Source organism: Leucopleurus acutus (assembly GCF_964270905.1).
Source record: "Leucopleurus acutus genome assembly, chromosome: 5".
Classification (NCBI taxonomy): domain Eukaryota; kingdom Metazoa; phylum Chordata; class Mammalia; order Artiodactyla; family Delphinidae; genus Leucopleurus; species Leucopleurus acutus.
The window spans coordinates 96,270,598-96,294,799 of record NC_139147.1 but is presented as its reverse complement, the minus strand read 5'-3'; the positions used below and the strand labels follow the sequence as shown (position 1 = coordinate 96,294,799).

At 43.3% G+C, this 24,202-nt stretch overlaps 1 protein-coding gene across 1 annotated transcript; it reads left to right on the top strand.

The window, feature by feature from the left end:
- Positions 1 to 7,866: 7,866 nt before the first annotated feature.
- Positions 7,867 to 21,261, top strand: CLDN11 (claudin 11; the record flags this gene model as incomplete). The annotated part of the gene is made up of 3 exons (XM_082839447.1): positions 7,867 to 8,092; positions 11,661 to 11,825; positions 21,029 to 21,261. The coding sequence occupies 3 exons, from the start codon at positions 7,867 to 7,869 to the stop codon at positions 21,259 to 21,261; spliced, it is 624 nt and encodes a 207-aa protein (XP_082695573.1).
- Positions 21,262 to 24,202: the final 2,941 nt, after the last annotated feature.

Below are 24,202 nucleotides of genomic sequence, written 5' to 3'. Positions count from 1 at the left end.
CCCAATACCCTCCCACTTGGCAACCACAAGTCTGTTCTCTATGTCTGAGAGTCTGTTTCTCTTTTGTAGACAGGTTCATTTGTGTTGTATTTTAGATTCCACGTATAAGTGATATCATCATCATAATTTTTTAGATAGACTTTTAGAAGCTGGATCAAAGAACATGCATATTTTATTCTATTTGATATATATTGCTGAATTACTTTTGAAACGGGATTTATCAGTTGTGTTATTGGTATTTGGTGATGTTCATTCTTTGTGTTAGTTATTTTTATTGAATCACTTTTAAATAGCATTAATGAGAGCCTGTGAGAGCCCCCCAGTGGCCAAGCTAATTTCTGCAAAAATATTATCAGTTGATTAAAAAGGAATTGTATCTAGTTGTTAAATCTTAATGGCAAAAAGAGGGGAGTGGCTAGAAATATCTTAGCTGTTTTAAAGGCCTTATCCTATAGTTAGAGAAGAGGTGCAATTTGCTTTCCTTTCAAATTCTTGTTCATCAGACTACGAAATGTTTTGAATTTCACTGCTGTGTAATATGAAGGTTAAGATTATGTTAATTTCAGGGTTTCCCTGGTAGTGCAGTGGTTAAGAATCCGCCTGCCAATGCAGGGGACACGGGCTTGAGCCCTAGTCTGGGAAGATCCCATATGTCGTGGAGCAACTACTTAGTGCCACAATTACTAAGCCTGTGATCTAGAGCCCATGAGCCACAACTACTGAACCTGAGTGCCACAACTACTGAAGCCCGCACCCCTAGAGCCTGTGCTCCACAACAAGAGAAGCCACCACAATGAGAAGCTCGCACACCTCAACGAAGAGTGGCCCCCCTCTCTGCACCTAGAGAAAAGTCCGTGAGCAGCAATGAAGACCCAATGCAGTGAAAAAGAAAATAAAAAATTTTAAAAAGATTATGTAATTTCAAACAGGTTTAATATCAACTGATTATTTTTTGGTGTTAAAGCTAATATTTATTGAGTACTTACTATGTGTTAGTGCTCCAAGCATTTTACATGTAGCAATGCATTTAATTCTCATGGCTATTATGAAATAATTACCATTTTAAATACCATTTTACTGGCAGGAAATAGAATATTAGTTTCTAACCAGAGTTACTTATCAGAAAGGTTAAATAACTTGCCCAAGGCCACACAGCTAGTAAGTATTGGAGCCAAGATTCCAACCAGGGCCCTTAACCTCCCTGCTCTAATGTCTCCCTGGGACTTTGGTGTCCAAGAATGTTCCCATTTAGAATAATTTCATAAAATAGGATCTTTACTTATGTAAGAAACAAAGAACAAAAACTATTAGTAAGATTGAGACATAAGCTTCTCTTCTAGCCATTTTTTTAATTGGAACAGTATAGTATTGATAACATAATCTATGACTTTATATTATATATTAAATGAGTAATGACATATGATAGTTTTGATCACTTGATAGTTCATACATTTTCAGTAAAAGACAAAGTTTGACAAATTGCTCTGTACTTTGTTGCCTTAGGTAGCTAAATGCAAACACCTGCTCTTCTTTTTTTTTTTTCTTTTTTTTTTTTTTTGCAGTACGCAGGCCTCTCACTGTTGTGGCCTCTCCCGTTGCGGAGCACAGGCTCCGGACACGCAGGCTCAGTGGCCATGGCTCACAGGCCCAGCCACTCCGTGGCATGTGGGATCTTCGCAGACCGGGGCACAAACCCGTGTCCCCTGCATCGGCAGGCGAACTCTCAACCACTGCACCACCAGGGAAGTCCCCTGCTCTTAATTTCTAAGCAAATTTAATAGTGTGGCTTTCTAGTTAATTTTCTTATTTTCCCTTTCCATACTTCCATACTTTATTACTATTATATTTTAGTAAGTGTGATCCCCAGTTAGAGCTAAAACAAAGGACTTTTACTGCTCTTCAGGAAGTATGATCTCATTGGTTGAATTAGACGTGATTCCATCCAATGTATTCTGAAACTTCTGGTAGAGAAGCAGATAAATAGAATTGGCTGTTAGAAAGCAGAAGAGAGAAAACATTTTGGAAAGGACTCAAACCTTATACTCCAGGTACAAGCTTTTCATTATTTTGCTTTATCTCCAAGTGAACAAAGGGGAAATTTGGAATAAAATGGCTTCTGAAGGAACAGTATTTTAATTGCACCACAAAGGCCAAGAAATGGGACCCTGATAATGCAAATTTTTCCTTAGTTGAATTTGAAATTCTAGATGGAAGTAATTTGTGAAGGTGCTGCTCTTCTCTTGATGGAGAAACCTTGACTGAGGCCAGCATCTCTCGATAATCAGAGATTTTCCTGCTTGAGACCTGAGTAGCACACATCCCGTCCTCCTACTGGAGAGAGCTCCACTTTAGGCCTTCACTCTGCCTCTTGCCCACTCCCTAGAACAGTTATAATCCCCATCTCCTGATTTCTTCTGCGCTGTCTTCAGATTCCCATCTGTCATGGACTGCATATTTGTGTCCTACCAAAATTCATATGTTGAAACCTAATCTCCAATGTGATCATGTTTGGAGTTGGGGTCTTTGGGAGGTGATTAAGTCATGAGGATGGAGCCTTCATTAATGGGATTAGTGCCCTTATAAAAAGAGACCCCAGAGAACTCCCTTGTGCCTTCCACGTTAAGAGGACACAGTGAGAAGACTGCTATCGGTGAACCAGGAGGAGGACTCTCACCTGACACGAATCTGCTAGTTGGTGTCCTGATCTTGGATTTATATAAGTTTCATGTGTGTGACATCATATTTCTATTTCTGTATACCCTACAGCATGCTCCCCACCAAAAATTTAGTTTCTATCCATCACTACACAGTTGATTCCCTTTACCCATTTTGCCTTCTTTCTGCTTCTTCTCCTCTGATAATCACTACTCTATTCTCTACATGTTTGTTTTTGTTTGGTTTGTTCATTTATTTTGTTTGTTTGTTATATTCCACATATGAGGGAAATAATACAGTATTTGTCTTTCTGTCTGACGTATTTCACTTAGCATAATACCCTCAAGGTCCATTCATGTTGTCACAAATGGCAAGGTGTCATCTTCTTTTATGGCTGAGTAGTATTTCGCTGTATATATACCACATCTTTATCCATTCATCTGCTGATGGACACTTAGGTTGTTTCCATATCTTAGCTATTGTAAATGGCATTTCATTTTTTAAAGCTTATGTCTGACACATTATTTTACACTATGAATTGGTACTACAGTGTTTCTAAAAATGTGTGTGTATGTGGAATTTTTGCATTACCAAATAGCGAAATCCACCAGAGAAATTTCTCCTTTTAAAAAGGGGTCTTATTAAAAGTATTTTTAAATGAATAATCTCACTTAAGTAATTTCATATATGTCCTATGTTTTCATGTTTGGTTTCCTAAAGAGATACATTTTAATATATGAGGAAAGCTTTCACAAATAAGTGTACATTCCACTTGGATCTAATGATCACACATTTGGAATTTGCGGTTAATCATGTTTCCCTACGAGTCATAGGCTCCTTTACACAGAAAATGTTTTTACCAGCTATGCAATGATAAAAGACAACCACTAGTAGGCGCCGCGAGCCCACTCCTTTGGCCCAAGCTTTGCTTTCAATGTGGGCTTTCGATGCTTGTCAACAAATACATTTGCCAGTACGATATGCATTTGTACTCTAACTGAATCACACTTAGTTTGATTAACTACTTTTAGGTATAAATGGTAGAAGAACAGTTAACCAGGCTGCTTCCTTTGTTCAGTACACATCTGGGGTTTAGGGCACTGACCATCTCTTTAATCCTCCCCTTTAAATATCTTCGAATAAGTTGAGGAACTTATGCTCAGACCATAGTAAAGACTCTTACATTTTTCATAATGGATAGAATATTGGACTTAGGGTCAGAAGACCTGGAATCAGATTTCAGCTATACCTTACCAGTTCTGTTACATACTATAGAAATGTGAAGAGATGGCATGGCAAAATTTTCTGGGAGAAAATTAACTGGAAAAACCTCCATCTGGGAGGTCTGGGGATCCATTGTTCTCACTTATCTGGGGTGACTGGACCCTGAGAGACTGCTTCTCACAACTGAAAGGGTACCTGGGACTGTGGTAGACCTGGAATGTCAGTTTATTAAGTTATGCTATGTAGGAAGGCAGATTCTAATGAAGAGGAGGGCTTGGGGAGTAGAGTCACAGCCAAAGAATGCAGATGATTTTAGGAAAAGTACCTTGGCCAAGATAGCTTGAGGGACTTCCCCACTTTACAGAGAGCCTTGCCAAAGGGCCCGCACCCTCGGATTCTGCGGCCACCATGCCATTTCCATCTCCTGTGGATAGTGGAGGATTCTCACGGCCTCTCTCTGCCTCTTGGTTCCCAGGTCTCTATTCTTCCACGGCTGCCCAACTTTCTTTTCAAGGGACACACTCTTTATTTATGGCTAATTCGTTCAAATAGGTTATATTTTGCTGGTCTCCCTTAAGTGGCCTTTTGTACATCTGTGCTGTGATCATTTAAACATTCATTTTAAGATTTTTTTCTCCCATTAATAGATAACAATAGCAATAACCTAATTATTTTAGTTTTAGTCTTTATCAAAGGCAACTCATATTTCCAATCGATCAATATTGCCTGTGAATAATACTAAAAGTAGCTAACATTTATGAGTGCCCATCAGTGCCGGGCACTGTGCTATGTACTTCGTAAAAGTTATCTCACTTAATCCTCACAATAACTGTATCGGGGCATCTGCTAGTCTCACTTTATAGATGAAAAACCTGAGAGTCGCATAGGATGAGGGACAGCTCAAGTAATCAAGTTGGAATATGAACTCAGGAAGTTCCATTCCAAGATCTTAACTTCACAACTCCGTCTACCAGTTAGAGCCTGAGTTCTGAAATCTGCCTTTGCAGGTGCCTCTGTGTGTCTGAGAACTTTGGGTGATCTGGGCATTGTTGAATTATGATTGGTTGAATTTTTATTGTTAGAATGTCAAATGCTCATGGAGTCGCAAGAGTGCAGATTGCATAACTTCTTTTTTAATGAATTCATGTTGCTTGGGTTTTATGTTTTACTTCTTACAAAAGCTCCTTTTTATGTTATAAGGAAATATCTGAAAACATCCAGGTCAGTAGACCCTGGTGATGAAATGCCCCAAACACAATGACTCACTCAAAAAAGGGACATATTCCTATAATACAGTATTTCCTACAAACAAAACTTGTATGAGTTCAAGGAGAACACATAAGAGTACAAAAGCAAGGGTTCTGAATTATATATAAATATATGTGTATGTAAATATTTGTGTATGTATGTATAGGTTCCCTGAGGCCTTACCTTGTACCAGACATTGTTTAAAGCTCAGTATGTATATTAACTCACATAATCATCAAGAAACCTATGAGTTAGGCACTATTTTAACCCTCATTTTACACATGAGAAAACTGAGGCCCAGAGAAGTGAGGTAACTTGAATCCACAGCTAGGAAATGGTGGAGACAGGATTCGAGGCCAGGCAGCCTGCATTCTTACCCACTGTGCTCTCCTGGGTGGTTATTGCAGCTTTTTAATTGACACTCTCTCATCTCTTACAGAGCCTTTTCTGTCTGTGCAGTTGATTCCTTTGGGGTCTCCTTGAGGCAAGTCTTCTCTAGAAGACATGGTGATTTGCCCAGCAGAGATATGGGAAAGCTCAGTACCTGTGACTTATGATCTATATCTTGGAGTGTTGAGTAGGAAGTTTTGTGCTTACTGAAATCCTTCTCATCTTTAAATCTCATGATTGTTGATAGAGGAATATAATAAGCCAAATGTATCAAAGGGAATTAAAACTGTTTAATGTAAATATAGCCCAAGGACAACTTCTCTACATGATAGAAAAGTACATATAATAGGTCTTACTTGAATGCATGGAGAGAAGGTGGCTTGATGATGTTGATGACGGTGATGGTGATGATGATGATGACAGCTTACACTTGCAGAGCACTCACTCTAGGCTAGCCAGTGTTCTCAGTGGAGTGCAGATACTAACTTATCTACAGTGAGAAGGAGCTGTCAGCCTAGCTTTTAATGTCAAAAATGAGACACGAGGGCTTCCGTGGTGGCGCAGTGGTTGAGAGTCCGCCTGCCGATTCAGGGGACACGGGTTCGTGCCCTGGTCCGGGAAGATCCCACATGCCACGGAGCGGCTGGGCCCGTGAGCCATGGCCGCTGAGCCTGCGTGTCTGGAACCTGTGCTCCGCAATGGGAGAGGCCACAACAGTGAGACGCCTGCGTACCGCAAAAAAAAAAAAAAAAAAAAGAGAGAGACACGAGCCCTTTAGGAATTTTCAGAAAGTGACAATCAGGACAGGTTCCCAGGAATGGTTAGTGAGGTGGGATGCAGGCTACCCCTTCCTTGTTGGGTGAACTTGGGCAACTTAGCCTCTCTCATGCTGTTTCTTCGTGAGTATTATGTGTAAACAATCATTCCTACCATAAAGGGCTGCTAAGAGAATTAAATGAGATAATTTATAAAATATAAACGCATGCACATGGTACATGACAGCTGCATAAATGTGAGTTGCTACTGTTGTTGTTATCATTACTCTGGCCATGGCCACCTCTGATGATTTTTGACCACTGGCAAAGGATCATTTTCTTTCTACCAGTAACTATGGTATGCTGAATGCTTCAAGTCTGTTTCTTAGGGCAATTCTCAGCTCATCAGTTACCATCCTGGGCTGACAATGGACTATTAGCCATAAAAAGAAACGAAATTGAGTTATTTGTAGTGAGGTAGATGGACCTAGAGTCTGTCATACAGAGTGAAGTAAGTCAGAAAGAAAAAGACAAATACCGTATGCTAACACATATATATGGAATTTAAAAAAAAAAAAAAAGGTACTGATGAACCTAGTGGCAGGGCAGGAATAAAGACACAGACATAGAGAATGGACTTGTGGGGGAGGGAGAAGCTGAGGTGAAGTGAGAGTAGCATCAACACACACACACACACACACACATATATATATATATATATATATATATAGCTAGAGGGAAGCAGCCGCATAGCACAGGGAGATCAGCTCCGTGCTTTGGGAAACCTAGAGGGGTGGGATAGGGAGGGCGGAGGGAGGCTAAAGGGGGAGGGGATATGGGGATTTATGTATGCGTGTGGCTGATTCACTTTGTTGTACAACAGAAACTAACACAGTACTGTGAAGCAGTTATACTCCAATAAAGATGTATTAAAACACAAAAACAAAAAACAATCCTGGGCCAAGGAAGAACTGTACTGGGCGCTCTTGGGAGTACCACGGTCCTTGCTCTCAGCTGGGAAGGAACAGAGAGAAGCTGAGGAGGGATGGAGCGAGAGACCCAGAGATAGGATGAGAGAGGGGCAGCAAGAAGAGAAAGAATTCGCAGCAAAATAGAACTCGCGCCTGACGCAGGCCCTCTTGTCACTGTCCCTTACTTGGACCTGGATCGAATTATTTTCTTTCGAAATTTTATTATTTCCAACACTAACCGTGCGACGCTCGCCGGCGGGGCGGCGGGATCACCCCCTCCCTAACTCTGCTTCCCTCCACATCCCACTCCTGACCCCGCCCGGCGATTGGTCTGCTGGACCCGGGGCCGTCGCGGATTGGAGCTCGCCGGCCGGGTGTGCGGGGTTTAAAGAGGGGGGCGGGGGCGCGCTGCCCAGCCGCGCTGCTGTCCTCGCCGCGCGCCCGTCGTGCAGCTGGGCTCGCTGCGTCTCGTGGCTTCCCGCCTCCTCCAGCATCCCGCATCTCGCCGTCGCAGGCCAACGGCTCGCCAGCGCGGGAGAAGGAGGGCCGGGTCAGGCGCCGTCCAGCCCGGGCGCGGGCACAGCTAGTGAGGGGAGAGGCGCAGGGACTCCAGGGCGGCCACGATGGTGGCCACATTCCTGCAGATAGTGGGTTTCGTCACGAGCTTCGTGGGTTGGATCGGCATCATCGTCACCACGTCCACCAATGACTGGGTGGTGACCTGCGGCTACACTATCCCCACCTGCCGCAAGCTGGACGAGCTGGGCTCCAAGGGGCTGTGGGCCGACTGCGTCCTGGCCACGGGGCTGTACCACTGCAAGCCCCTGGTGGACATCCTCATCCTGCCGGGTAAGGACCCTGCCTTGCAAGTGGCTGTCCTAAATAAACCCTTTCCTTCCGGGCAGACGGGGGAGGGGAGCATTAGGCAGCGTTCACAGAATCATCTGGGGGCTTGAAGACTTTGGGGCATCTTTTGACACCTTCAGTCCTACTTTGTTGAGGAGGAATTAGGTAGCCCTGAACTTAACCTCTCTCAGCCTCAGTTTTCTTATCTGGAATTTGGGATGACAGTGGTGGCCACTGGCCGAGTCACCCTGAGAAGGTAATGAACTGAGACATAGACACATAGTTGGAACTCCCTACATATTAATTACCGTAGCCTCACCTGCCGCGTACTCCCACTGTGGGTGGATCAGAAGTACTTCATCCCCTGGCGTCCTCCTTCAGGCGCCCTGCTTTCCCTGTTAGAATCCACCCGCAGAGGCTGGAGGAGGAAAGAGAGAAACAAAAGCATTCCAGCTATCCGAACGGGCGCAGGCTGAGTTTCCCAGTCCTTGTGGGACGGCCGAGGTGACCTGGCCAAATTAGGGCCCTCCTACCTGCGCCCAGTCGGTTCCTACAGGCCCCGGGGCCTGTCCCATTTCCCCTACCCCTTGCCCCCGCAGTGAAGGGCGTCGGTCCTCGGGCCTGCCGAGATTCCCCTCCCAGTCTCCGCACCCTGGGGTCAGAGAGGGAAGAACGGGCGCCCCTGGGAGGGCCCACTCACCTTGGGAAAAGGAGCAACTCCGCGGGTCGCCCCCTCCCCTACGGCTGTGCCTCAGAGTGGGGAGGGGAGGGAAGAGTTGCCTAGTTTCCACCTTCCCCGACGCCAGCCGGTGCCGAATCTTAACTTGCTGCCCCGTTGAAAAATTCTGGGCAAGTTTCAATTCAGATTTAAACCTCGAGCCAGTTGGATGATTGACAAGGTCTTCGGAGCCCCTTCAGGTTTTCTGCTCGGAATCTTGGCTTATCCCGGCCCAGGCCTAAGCACGACTGTCTCGCTAGCCTTTGAGGATGGTGCGCCTTTAAAGGCCTATCCCGGTTTCCTTAACAAGTGGAGTAACTGGGCGGTCGGCCGGAGTAACTGGCCCCGGAGTAACTGGCCCCCGAGGCCGCCAGTCTGGGAGACTTTGGCTTTGGCCTTCTCCTGGATGAGCTTTTCTCTCCCGAAGACTGTCCCTCTTTTAGCCTCACCTCAAGTGCTTCCTATTTCCAGGTCCTTGTAGTCGGAATCTATCCGCCCTTCCTCCTTGCCACCCTGGTATTTGACCCCTATCCCCGTCAGTGCACGTTTTGACTTTTCTGTTCCTTGTTTGTGAGTCAAGTTCTCCTAGCACATTTTAAATTGCTCAGAGATATAGATAGCATCCTACCCTCTTTGCATCTTCCCCTACACCTGGCACTGCCCCTGACACACAGCAGGTACGCACAGGGCGTGCCAGTCCTGCCCTCCATTTTGGACTTTCAGAATGACGGAGGTCTGGGGAACCCAGATGTGGACCCACCTTCAGTTAAAGCTGCCGTTGGTCGACCTGGATCAGACTCTGGGATGCAGTGCTCACAATCTGAGTGATGTGGGACAAGTTCCTAACCTCTATGAACCCCAGTTGTCTTCTTTTAAAAGTTAAAATGAAACCAACCCCCTCTCTTTCAGAGTTGTTTTGGGGATTAAATGAGATGAGAAATGTAAGCCTCCTTAGATGCAGCAGAGGCTCTGTAAATGGTAGCTATATTTTTTATTAAAAGCCGGGCATGGTATTTTTAAGAATCTGACTTGAAGCATAAAATTACTCTCTGCTTCCTTCCTCCTGAAATTAAATTTGCCGTGCATTCAGTGACAAGTGGTTTGTTTTGAGAGAACATAGACCATCCTACAGATGGCGTACACTTTAGGGAGGGCCTAATCCTTCCTGTGGTCCCCTCCCTCACACTGTAGGTGGGGACAGGGACAGATCTCAGTCTCCATCTTTAGATTCTCAAATGTGGCCTGGACACCTAGCATGTTCACAGACCGTGCCGTGAATTTCAGAATCCGGGTGGCCAACTGACTCTCCTTTATGTCAGCCCTGGTTCTCTGACCAGTCGCAGGGGCTTAGGGCTGAGGTCAGAGGTCTTGCCTCAGACCTCCTGTGGCTCCTATCTGGGGGTCTTCAAGTCAACAGACACTTGATTGATTTATTACCCTTAATTCAGAAGAAACTGAGTTGGGCGATTGTTGGGAGCGTGCCCTTGTGGAGTCTGAATTTTGGCAAAACACAACTTGCTAAGAGGCAATCTTGCAGTCGGGTCTTGGTGCACGGGTAGGCTGGCCACATTTGGTGTGAGGGTCCTGCCACATGAGGCAGAAGCTGGGGCTTGTTTTTGGGTTTGCCATTAACTCTGCTTCCCCCAGGTCATTAGCTCTACTTTCCTCTGAGTCAAGAGGGAGAGTTACAACTCCCCCACCCCCTTTTTTGAAGGAGGGAGAGTGTTTTAGTGAGAAACGATACATTTAAGTGTGTCATATTCTCCCAGCATCTTGTCAGATTTATTTTACATAAATATTGCACATATTATAATCTGTTTCTTAATAAAGTAGTTACCTGGCATTTTATTTGACAGTATAAAGTTCAGGTAGCTTTGCTCCACTCTTATTATTCAACTCGTTAATTCCTTCATTCATAATTGTATGTTTACATCATCTGTTGTGGGCACTGTGTTAACTCCATGAAGACCAAGGCAGGTGTCTGTCTTCTAGGAATCCATGGGGCTGGAGAAATGCCTTTATGGAAAATGGACCATTGTGGAAGCATGCCCAGGGCACAGTCGGGGAGGCAGGAGATGGAGCCTGACCATCTATAGGGGACAGGATTCATGAGCAAGCAGTATCTGGGGAGATATCAAGAGAGGAAGCCTGAGTCTTAGCTTAGTCTAGTTAGGGCCACATACTGTTTATATACAATGTGAATTAAAAGCACATGATTAAGGGACAAAATCACCTAGTACACCTGGAGATAAAAGTACTGCCTTGACACAGAGTAAAATTAGGAATACCAGTAATAATAGCTGACCCTTTTTGCAGTACTTAGCATACGCTAGGCACTGTTCTGAGCACTTCATGAATTAACGAATTTAATCTTAGTTGAATTCCATTGAAGAGATGTAGGTACTATTATTATTTTTACTCTGTAGGTGAGGAAAGTGTCAAGACACTTGCCCAAGGTCACACAGGTAGAACATATCAACAGCAGGCTGGGATCAACACAGACCATCACAGAAGAATTCTTCAAAGATTTGAATTTTAATCTGAATTTTTCACAAGGTGATGTAACAGTGTAATTGTACTCTTGGCCTCTTCATCTCGGAAGCTTGGATGAGTGGTCTAAACCAGGGCTCCCCATTCAGTCTTTCCAGCCCCCAACCTTCCTTTTTTTTTGTCACTGAATCACGTTAAAAATTGAATATGCAAAGTGATCTTGGACAACATTTAACATATTATAAGTCCTGGAGTGGGACAAGAGGGAGGAAGAGGTAGATGGTGCTGGATTCCCGTGAGGCAGGATTGAGGATCCACGGGGACCCATGGCCTAAACCACCCTGTCTGCACTCTTGTTCCCAGGCTACGTGCAGGCTTGCCGAGCCCTGATGATCGCTGCCTCAGTCCTGGGTCTGCCGGCCATTCTCCTGCTGCTGACCGTTCTCCCCTGCATCCGAACGGGCCATGAGCCTGGCGTGGCCAAGTACAGGCGGGCCCAGCTGGCTGGCGTCATGCTCATTCTTGTGGGTAAGACAGCTTTCTGTAGAGCACCCCAACTCCCAGCGAACCTGAAGAGTCTCGGGTCTTGCTGCTGCTTCATCGAGTTCAAAAGACGTGTGCAAGGAAGGCATGTGAATCCACTGGGGGAAAAGCCCCCCACAATGTGTATCCCTTTATGTTTCTTGGGCGGTTGATGCAGAGGGATAAGTAATGTCTGTGGGAATCACTGAACATAAAAGTAAGTTAAGGGACTTCCCTGGCTGTCCAGTGGTCAGGGCTCTGCACGTCCACTGCAGGGGGTGCAGGTTCGATCCCTGGTCCGGGAACTGAGATCCCACAGGCCGTTCGGTGCTGCCAAGGAAAAAAAGAGTTAAAGAAAACAAACAAAAAGGATTTTGAGGGTGTGCCTAAGAGAGAGAACAGAAGGCAGAAGAGTTACAGGGCAGCTCTCCACTCAGGCCTCATGATAAAAATCCCTTTTTGGAAACACCTGTGTCCAGGTCCCACTGCAGGTCCATTGAGTCAGAATTTCTGGGCATTAGACCAGGCAAAGATATTTTTTGAAAGCTTCCCAGGTGACTCTTGAGTGCAACCAGAATTGAGAACTTCAGTTAACATATAAAGAAAGACCAGAGAAAGAGGAGGGCAAGATAAAAGTAAGATGCTGAGGGTGGTAGATCACCAGGTGATGATTCCATCTTTTATTCAGTAAGCATTCACTGAGCACCCGCTGAGTGCTGGGCAGTATGGTAGGCACTGGGGATACTGGAGAAAAGAAGGTAGTCTGTGCTTTGAGTGTACTTGGACATCTTGATGTACTTGGTATACTTGCTCATCTAAAAAAGGTACACAGGTTGTGCACACACATAGGAAGGCACCTGATCAGATTGGAGGAGTTTTCCAGAGCAGAGGACCCTGGCGATGAATTTTGAGAGCTGGATAGAAGGTGATCAGGTCATGGATTGGAGAGAGGGACAGCTCAGGCCGAGGACACGACATGTGCTTGTTCAGTGTTCCTGATTACACCTGCACACGGGGGTCTTGATTTAACAGCCTAGGGAGGGTCCTTCTAGCTCTACTCTCTGACATGCATTTTAGGAACAGCAGCTCTTGTTGCCAAGTGTCCCGAGACATTGTGAGGAGACATTGCTTTGGATATGAGTTAGATATAAATCATGTTCTCCTGGGACAGGAAATTCCCATCCCCAAACTGGTATCAGACCATGTGTTTGAGGGGGAAAGGTAAGGAGCCAGGGTTCTGTGTGGATCAGTGCCACTTAGTGATGGTCACCCACAGTGACACCGGTGAGGTGAGGAGCCATGAGGCATAGGGGTGAGGTTTCCCTTGATTGCAGAGGGTTGGAGGTTTTTAGAGGCTTGTGAAACCACGGAGAATTCAGAGGAGGGGCTTGCGTGTGCATGTGCATGTGCATGTGTGTGCATGTGTGTGTGTGCATGTGTGTGTGTGTGTGTGTGTGTGTTAATAGGAGTGAAAAGACCAGAAAACCTCTGTAATTTCCAGAGAAGAATTTGGGCGTGGCCATTTTGGTTCCCGCCACAAAGAATTTGTGTGGGAGTGCCACACGGAACACAAAATCAGCATCATGTGCTTCAGTCAACTCACAGGGTCCTTCCTTGTAGTGCTTTTCGATGGCCAGATCTTTGCATCTGAACTCCCTTTCCAGTAGGTTGACAAAAGCTCTACAATTAAACTGGTTTGCAGAATCCAGGTGAAACCCTTCTCATCCTAGATATTTGCGGTTGTTTGTAACTTTCCTCACATTCTTACAGAAGCCCCAGAAGGCTTTCTCGTTAGCTCTGAGGATCCCAAAACCAAAGGCTGGGTCCGTTGTGTTGAGTGTTCATCTTTAGAAATCCTAGCCTTCCATATGAGAGTCACAGAATATCCACAAGTAAGAGAATACATGAGAAAACCCCAAAACCAAACCCTGTAGAAAATAAAGATAGAAAAGCAAAGTCACAGAGACAAATTGGTATTTAAAAAACCCCTGAAAACAACTTAATTGTCCAGTTGAATATAATGATTATTAAAAAATAACAGCCCGTCGTTTGAAACTTCCTAGACGAATTAAATACTGTTTTTCTTCATCTTTTTCAAGTGGGTTGGTGGATGCAGACAGAATCATGGAGAGGAGAGTGAGAGGGGTGGGCAGGTATGGGTGTGAGCTCCTCAGTCTTTGTTTGCTGCCCAGAGGGAGACGATGGAGGGGGCATTGAGTGATCTGACACCCCTTCCCCCAGGGAGGCTGCCCCTTGCCCTCTTGTAACCTTGCATCTCCAGTGGTACTTGCGTCCTCTTTGATGGCTCCTTGTCCGGATTTGTTTCTCAGTGGGTCGCGGCTTGCCTTTGGGTTGGATGTTGTTTAGACTGGAACAGGCTCCCTTGCTTGCTAGATCTGGAAATGTAAAGCTCATTGTCTCAAGTGTGGCACCTGCTGGCCTCCCCTAGGTCTTCTCGGCAGGGAGCCCGTGTGCCTTGTTTCCCCTGCCTTGTTTCCCCTGCTGGGCAGTGGGTGGGAGGAACAAGAGAGAGTGAAGCCTCCCTTTGTGTGGCTCAGGATGGGCTTCTGTCCTAGGGGTCACCAGAGGTGCTCCAGTTGAGGTGTGGTCCCCTTCCAACGGGGGCCAGGCACACTGGGGTGTGGGAGCCTGGGAACCGGAAACAGTGTCAAAGCTAATCTTGGGATGAAAACTGTAAGCACTTTTAATGAAAATCAGTTCTTCCTAACTCTGAAAACCTTTGTTTTTCAGAAAGCTTAAAAAAAATTGTGTCTGTGGTACAACAGCTTATCTTCTCAGGAGTCTGAGTTCAGTGTTGTGAGGATTTGGTTCCTGCTGTGGGGGAAGGAATGGGAGCCCGAAACTGCCAACTTCTTAAGCTAGATGAGTAGTTCAAGGCGCAGTGGGCGCCTCAGATCCAGGATGGAGCAGAGGCAAATCTAATTCTAACCTATGGCTTTTCAAGAGCCCCCGCTGAGGCAGGAGGTGTCTATGCCCTGAGATGCTTCATCTTATCGTGTGGAGTCAGACCAACTGCACTAAATCTTGGACCTACCGCTTTCTAGCTGTGTGAATGGGGCCAGTTACTTAATGTCTGTGAGGCTTTATATAAAATGGGGACAATACTGCCTACTTCTGAGGTTGGTAAGAATAGTGAAATGATGTATGCAAGTTATTTAACGTGCATGGTGTCTGGCGCCTAGTAGGTGCTCAACAACTGGTTGCTACCTTATAGATGTTGTTGTTTAGAGGAAATGGAGAGCTAACCTAGAAGGTAACTGGGTATTCCTTCCATCACATCTAATTTCTGCAGGGTCATCTCCACACGTGAAACTGGTAAGGAGAGATGACGAGCTGTTCCTGGAAACACCAGGTCACATCCTGGTCTAATGGAAATATTTTCTTTGCTTACTTTGTAAAAACCAGAGTGTAGGGATCAATAGTTTGAGTTTTGGACTTATTCCATTATGAAAAGTCATGATAAGCTACCCAACTGAAAATGCTCAAGCTAGTTCTGATTCAGTCTACTTCTCATCTCACTATAAGTTACAAAGTACTTGATTTGGGTGTTTCTTGGGGAGATGGGGTAGGGAATGGAAGGAAAGGAAATGTATTTTCCTTCCTAAGTGGAATCCTTCGTCTTCTCTCCTCCTTTTCAAAAGTGTGGCCTCAGGAGTCCAATATTTGTATTGGAAAAAAGGTTTCAAAAGTATGGCCTCAGGAATCCAACATTTGTATTGGAAAAAAGTTTGCAACTTGGAACTTATAGGCTAATAATGAAAGTACCGTAAAATAAAGGGTATATGCAAATGTGGGAAAAATTGAGCTTGTCACACACAGAGAATCGGATGTCCTAGGGGGATTGGGAATCCTTGGGTGTGAAATAAACAGTGATGCCCTTAATCCCGGAGTACTGAGATAATAGAAAAGTCTTCTTTCAAACTCATTAACTTTACACAAAGTTCCTAATCTAAATCAAATTTCATGTGGCTAGAAGAAAGGATGTAGCATCTTAGTATGGCTGTGGCTTAAAATGACCTTATTAGTAAAATTGGAGGAATTAACTGCTTTATGGCGTCTTTCCTGTCTCTAACTTCAGTGTTTTTTAAAAACTTAACAAATAACCACGAAGCTGGCTTTTAAAAAAGTTTGTAGGAAAAAAGAGATAACGATGTGTGGAATAGAAATAAAGGGGAAAAAGGGCTGAAAGCAGGCCAGGAAAATAATGTACTCAGATATTCCATTGACTTGATGATTGTTGTAAACATTAGATCTTCATAAAAGTCATTGCATAGAGGCCTGTGTCCTCTGGCGGCTGTTTTCTTAAGTCAAACTTTAGACAGTGACAAATGGAAAAAGGAAAGACGAAACATTTTGTGGTTTCAAATTATAAGGAAACAACAAATACGTATGACTCCAACCAACAGCTGGTTAGAAATTTGATTACTTGCTGTCTTGAGTTAACCGGCTTCTTTGTGAAAAGCTAAAGTGAATTGCTAGTTAGATCATATGAGATAATAGCATCAATTGCGGAAGATGGCGTTCGGTGCACTGTAAAATGTTAAATGGAAGGGGATTTTAAAAAAAGGTGTTGTGGAAAATTTGAAGCATACGCAAAAGTAGAGGCTAGTGTAATGAACCCAAACTCACTCCCAATAATGATCAACTCACCTTCAATCTGCTTCGTCTCTGTACGTCTACTTTTCTCCCAGTCCCCAGATTTTTTTGAAGCAAATCTCAGATATCAGATCAAGGGAGATTTTTTCCAATGTAAGTCAGAGTAATTTAAGTTATTTTAATGAAAATATTGCTTTGTGCTGGAAACGATGCCTTTAAAAGTTGTTTCAATGCTTAGTACTGAAAGTGGCGAAGCCTGAAAACAGAGGTGCTCATTGGAGGAAGGAAGAAATGTCAGGGTCTGCTGCTCTTCTGTCTTTCTGGGCTTCTTTGTCTGTCTGTCCTTCTCTCTCTGTCTCTAAATTGTTACCTCCAAAGCCAAACACACCTGTACCAATTTTATTTAACTTCATCACATTTATTTAACTCCATGTATTACCCTGTGTCATCTAATCCCTAAATAGATGAAAAGCTACACTTAACATTTCATGTTTGCTCTTAAACTGCCTCCCCAAGTATTTTCTGTGTTTGGCTACATCAAGATCATTGCTAACTTTTAATAAGGGTATTTCCTATCAACTAAAGAACTGATTGTATTAAATTATTTGAAATTTATCCAAAAGGGCAAACAATTTTATTCTATGAGGAGCAAGGAATTCTGCTTGTGAGAGGACCAAGTCCAGATGAATCTATATCTACACTGTGAAGCTTTCTTCTCCCCTTCTCCTTCTTTTGTTTTTTCAGATGAAGATATCCCTAATTTTCACTTTCTAGTCCCCCACAAGTGGCAGAATTTTTTTCCTCTTGTGCAGTTAATTATTGCATCTTCTGAAGTTAGAAGAGGAGGAACAAATTGAAAAATCTAAGTGTTAAAATTCCCCGTCCTGGGCTTCCCTGGTGGCGCAGTGGTTGAGAGTCCGCCTGCCGATGCAGGGGACGCGGGCTCGTGCCTGGTCCGGGAGGATCCCACATGCCGCGGAGCGGCTGGACCCGTGAACCATGGCCGCTGAGCCTGCGCGTCCGGAGCCTGTGCTCCGCAACGGGAGAGGCCACAACAGTGAGAGGCCCGCGTACCGCAAAAAAAAAAAAATTCCCCCGTCCTATTTTTAAGACTTAATTTAAAAATAAATTCTGATGACATAAAAAGAAATGAAAGTTCCCTTTACCTTCCTTCAATGTTCTTTACCTTATGGGTAACTGTGACTTTTTAAGAAAAACATTTTCTTTATTTTCCCCAAATATGGAGAGAATCATTACAAACTCTTTGTATGTGTGTGTGTGTCTGCAAATAGCAATAATTCTAGCAGGCCTCCTATGTCTTTAAGAAAGCCAAAAATTACTGCCAGTTCTATTAATGTGTCACATCTTTCAGCTGAGTATGATATGACTTGCATTTTTAACTTTACTGATTAAAACTAGTAAATCAGTAAATCTCCTTTCCCTTCAAACCATGCTGAAATTGAGTGAACTTCTTTTTTTAGTTTTTAAACATTCTTCGTTGTGAGTTCAGCTGAAGGTCACAGTGAACCTCTCATTCCCTTTATGTTGTGTGGCAGTCTGTCATCTTCTAGTGGTTTTTGATGTGGTCCATCTTTGAGAGCCACAGGAATTCCACCCAGGGTTCAATTATCTACTAGGAAATAAAGAGCCTGCTGGTGCTCATTTGCTTTGTTTTGCATGGACTGTAAAAGAAGGACATCTTTAATGAGGTAAATCATGAGCTTGTAGCTTTGAGTGTGTTAAAGTCACATTCAAGTTTTATAATTTTGGAAGTCAGTTTTGGTGTGGATGAGGTGGAGAATAGACTGGAAATGAATCTACCTCTCATCTCTCCATCTGTCTGTCCATCCATCCACCCATTCACTCACCCAGTCCTATAAGTTCATTATTTAAATGTTCAGACATTTTAATGATTTTTCCTTTTTCTGGTGAATTATATAGGAATGAAATCTAACAAAATCTCTAAAACATTCAAAATCAAGAGTGATAATTACTTTTGAATGGCGAGGCTGATTCTTTCCCTACGTGAAGATAACCTTTGCTTAGGAAAAGGGAAAGAATTCAGTGAAATTAGAGGCAAACTTTAAATCTTATTCTATAAAATCTAAACCAACCTGCAAGTTAAGTGAGGTTTAAATGAAATGTGGAGAATGCTTTTGTTTGTGTGTGTGTGTGTGTGTGTGTGTGTGTGTGTGTGTGTGGTATATATAAATACAAAGTAATTGAAAAACATAAAACTTAATTTGAACCATAACCTGTTTTGAATCCAGTGAATAGTTTATAGGAAAGATCGATTGGATTGAACCAAATCAACTGGGAATCAAATCTTTTTTTTTTTTCCCTATGGAATTCGGCTTTTCCCTCCCCACCTTTCCCTCTGATCAAGCTTGGGTGTTTGGAAGCCCTTGCTAGGTTGCTGTTTTTGCCCATATCAGAACGAATGCCCCTTTTTGGCATCTAGGGGTGTGTAGCTGGATTGTGTCTTGATATGAAGAATCTAGAGCAATTCTTTCTGGCTCAAACACTCTAGAAAAAGCTTGTGCCCCTTTCATGATAGAGAAAAGGCTTTTCTCTGTGCCTCACTGAGAGTATAACTATGACAATAGCCAAGCAGTTCTCCAAGAGTGCCAGATTTGGAATCTGTGGCCAGAGGAAGAGAAAGAAAAAAATTGTATCTTAAGTATTCAAAGCCCTGCCTTGGAAAGGGAAGGTTCCATCAACCAGATCAACTGGTGTTCTTGAGAATACTCTATTCACAGAAGGAAAATACATCTTCTTATGGTATCGCATATAAAACTATTACAGAAGCTGGCATGATGGTGCTTTACTCTTTAAGTGAAGCTATTAACATATGGACAGATTTTAGCTTCTTAGATAATCTATCAATATATAAACTGCTTAAATATATGAATAGTTCACAGTTAACGGAATGAATTTAGGCTGTTAGAAAGCCAGTTGGAGCAATTCAAAGCCCCCAGGTTCACTTTCTTACTTCTGACTTCCACTTGGGATCTATACTTTTTTAGGACAGGAATCACATCTATTTATATATATCTATACACACCTTGTGGGGATGGGCTTACAGTGTTGTCAACAAAACCCTATGTTACAATCTACACAAGTGCAATGAGATAGTCTAAAAGGTCTTTCAAAATGCGTAAGACTTAAATCTTTTCTTCAGTTTAGAACTAATGTACAGGGCTGTTAGATTTGAGTGCTATGTTAAAGAAAAATTACATTGTTTTCTCTGTGGGCATAGAAGTAAGTTAGAAAATTACTCTGTATAAGCAGAAAAAAGCTTGCTGAGTTGAAAGTGACAAGGGTACCCCTTGTAGCAAACAGTGCAATGCCCTGCCGTGAACGTATCAAAGGCTTTATGACTAACAATTAGAAACATTATTATTATTATTACTTTTTGGTCTGTCAACTTTCATGTGCCATCTCAACCTACATCTTTAACTAAAATTTCTGTGCTGCTGTAGTTGTGAGAGATCAGATGATACCAAAAGAAGAATGGAGTTACTTTGTCTAGAGCGTTGGGTAGTACATTAGCCACTAGCTACATGTGTTCATTTAAATTTAAACTAATTAAAATTCAAAATTTGGTTTTCAGTCTCACTACCCTCATAAGAAATGTTCAATAGCCCATGTAGCTTGTAGCTACCCTATTTGACAGTGCTAGTGTAGAGGTTTAAAATGTTTTTTCAAGCCTTTATAGGCTCCTGCCTGCCCTGTTTTGTTACTTTGCTTGGGAGGAGGGGAAGCACTAAATGATGTAGAGGCTATTTCTTATGGTGATGACATTTGTTGTGATGGGTCACAACCCTTGAATGGGTAGCTTCTTTTACTCTGAGAAGTGTTCATGTGTGTATGGAGATTTTGTGACTGTGAAACAGCACAATACAAACTCAGACTCTTAGCCGATACTCCACTGAGGTCTGGCAGTATTCACCACAGCGAGAGAATTTTCATAGCTTCTTCTGGTCTTTGTACTATGAATTGACCAAACTGAAAGAATAGAGTGGAAATTGGAGTGGGCACTGTCTTGTTCCTCATTTTTGAATAGCTCAGGTCATCCAGTCATTCAACTGGTATACACTGAGCACATACTCTGTGCTTTGTACTGAGCTAAACTCTGACTTTACAAACATAAGACATGGGCCCTGCCTTCAAGGAACTCAGAACTTGGAATGGGAAGTAGACATGTAAAGAGATAATTATAATGCAATTAGGTAAGTGTAAGAGTAGAATTATAATTATAGGTATATAAAGTCAAGATATATAAATAAATACAAATACATATTTTTTGGACTTAAATGATTTATTTCTAGGTTTTTACATCAGAGTTCTTTTGTCTCCACCACCTGTTGAAAAAATTAGGACCTAGCAGTTTGGTACAAGCTTTTGATCAGCTTATTCCATAGATTCAAACCTTTAAGTTCTGATTGCCCCTGCGGGAGCAGAGCTGAGTGTATTGAGTTTTTGGAGTGGGTTGGAAGCCAGGGGGGTGTGTATGTGGAGTGAAGGGGAGCCTGCCCGCTGCTGGTGTGTGATGGGGATGCCCAGTCACAGCCCTCTCCATGTCTCCCCAGCTCTCTGTGCCATGGTCGCCACCATCTGGTTTCCTGTGTGCGCCCACCGTGAGACCACCATCGTGAGCTTTGGCTACTCCCTGTACGCGGGCTGGATCGGTGCTGTGCTGTGCCTTGTGGGTGGCTGTGTCATCATCTGCTGCGCCGGAGATGCCCAGTCGTTTGGTGAAAACCGTTTCTACTACTCTTCGGGCTCCAGCTCCCCCACTCATGCCAAGAGCGCCCATGTATAAGAGAGCTACCAGCCTGCCCATGGAGGTGCTATAGATGCTGGGCCCATGGCCCTAGGTTTGCTTGCCACAGTGAGGGGGTGGGAAGCCCACTCCTCTGCCAGGCTCCAAAGCCAACGGTCTAGAAAAGCATCCTGTCTGGCATTTTGTAGTCTTTAACACCTCCTCTCCTTTTGTTGCCTTAAGAGAAATCTTTAGCTCAGATGCCACACATTTTTTCCATGGTTTTGCCCACTATTAGCTCTTTTCTGGGCATTCCTTTGTCATATATATATATATATATATATATATATATATATATACACACACACACACACACACACACACACACACACACACACACACACATATATATGGGAAAAAAATTTCCCCCTCTCTTTAACTTTTAAATATCTTGCAAACATTGCTGAGTTGGTGTGGGGAGAGAAATAAAAGACACTTTCAAACTGTTACAGATGACAATGGGAGCCTCATAAACATGCCTCTCTGTTCCCTCCCTCCTCTCTCAGCTCCAAGGTCACTTAGTTATAACCAATAGAAAAAGATAGAATTGGGAACACGGGGTGGGGAAGGGAGGGGAATTGTGGCACTTTCCCTCCATGGGAAAGTTTCCCTTTTGTAAGTTGAGGGCAAGGGGTGGAGATATTTTTTAGTTTGTGATTTTACATTTATCTGTACATACTTTTTCAAGATTGCTCATTTTTATAACCATGGTTTTCCTGAAATTCTCAATTCATCAGTATGAAGGAAATGAACCAGGTAGACTTTAATGATACCATAAATAACAGTACAAGTGAGTATAACTCGAACTGACATTCCACAAAACGTTTTTGATTTCCAGGTTTGTATGATGTAGTTTTGAATCCTACACCTGCATGTGCTTCCATTTAACACATTTTAGAAGCTTTTCCCCATTTCTCTCTATTTTCATTCTGTTAGCTCCCTTGAAGCAATATTGTTTAACATAAATTGTACTGTTGAATTTGGCTTTATGGGTGCAAATACTGATGCTGTATCGGTATCTGGACCCCAAACTCTCCAAACATTGATGGTGCATTTTATTCTTTAAATGAAATCTGTGCAATAAAATAACGGACTGTCTGCAAAACTGGCCTTTAATATTCTGTTGTATCCAGAGGTATTCATCCATCAATTGAAAATTTTTTCATTAATCTCTGCTAGTAGTTTATAGGGAACCTGGTCAGGGATTCAAGAACCAGTCATTCTGCAGTGCCATGAATAATTGAAAAGTTATATTTTATTCACTGTATCGTGGTGGTAATGTGTGGTAGTAAAAATGTAACCTAGATGATCTCTAGGTCTCTTAAGTGGGGATGTTATGGCTTCTTTAAGTCATATATAAATAGGCAGCCATCAGATATCAAGTGCCAAGTATCACACAGTTAAACTCCTTTGTCTACGTTGAGTGCTTAGTAAAGGAATTGGCTAGGTATAAAGGGAACTATAAAACAATCCCATTTTATTGGATCTTTAGGTCATAGTATCTAAATGTATTTCATTCAAACATATGAATGTATATATTTGGTAATTTTGAACAAAGACAAATACATTGAATTGATTTATGTGTGTTTTCTATACCAGAAGCTCTGTCAAGTTACAAGTCTGCTCTAAAAAAACAGATTACAGTCTATTTTGGCCGTATTTTTCCAAAAATACTAATTTCATTAGCTGATAGTATAATGATTGGCAAACATTTCCTCTTTGGAAATATCCACTTGGGCTATTCATTTTTGTAGAGATCTGTGTACATCAGATTATAACCTGGTGGAAACTATTTCTAAATTACCTATGGAGAAAAGATTATCTTCTTGTTGACCAAAATATTTGCTTAGTTATGATACAGTCTTTTTTTTTTTTTTTGTGGTACGCGGGCCTCTCACTGTTGTGGCCTCTCCCGTTGCGGAGCACAGGCTCCGGACCCGCAGGCTCAGCGGCCATGGCTCACGGGCCCAGCCGCTCCGAGGTATGTGGGATCCTCCCGGACCGGGGCACGAACCCGTGTCCCCTGCATCGGCAGATGGACTCTCAACCACTGCGCCGCCAGGGAAGCCCTATGATACAGTCTCGTAAGGACACAAGTGGTGTGATTGTATTGGAGGACGCTCCCTACCTCATGAAAACTTGCCAGGGAGTAATGATTGGGAACATGGATAGAGCAGGATGCTCTCAGGGGGCGTGGACAAGGAAGGCCCTTGTCCCCCTCGTCACAACCACCCGCTTGAATCAGAAGTGTCCTCTTATGGATGCATGCGCTCACTGACCCACACCCCTCCCTGAGACTGCTGCTTGCTTTCTCTCGTGAGGGGGTATGCTTTAGGAGCCCCCCTTTTCCCTACAGCAGGAGAAGAGATACCCCAGTCTCTCCAAGGTGATCGTTGCCCGCCTAGTTAGGGAATCCCATATTGTAGGTCATAACTCCGGTGTTGGGTTTTATTATCAGTGTGAGGGAGGGAGGGGGGGGTATAGCTGTTCCTCCAGAACAACACTGTCCAGTAGAAATGTAATATGAGCCACGTGTGTAATTTAAAATTTTCTAGGGGCCACATTAAAAAGTAAACAAGCAAAATTAATTTTAATATATTCTATTTTAATCCAATGCCTCAAAAATATTATCATTTCATTATGTAATCCATTATTATTATTATTATCTGTGGCTGTGCCACACGGCTGGTGGGATCTTAGTTCCCCGACAAGGGATTGAACCCGGGCCCTTGGCAGTGTGAGAGCACGGAGTCCTAACTACTGGACCACCAGGGGATTCCCTGTAATCAATTATTAATGGGACATCTCATGCTCTTCTTTTTGTATTAAGTCTTGAATTCCAGTGTGACTTTTACACTTACAGCACCTCTCCATTTGTCCCGGCCATACTGCAAGTGCTAATTACGGCTAATGGCTATTGGATTGGACAGCACAGCTAGAG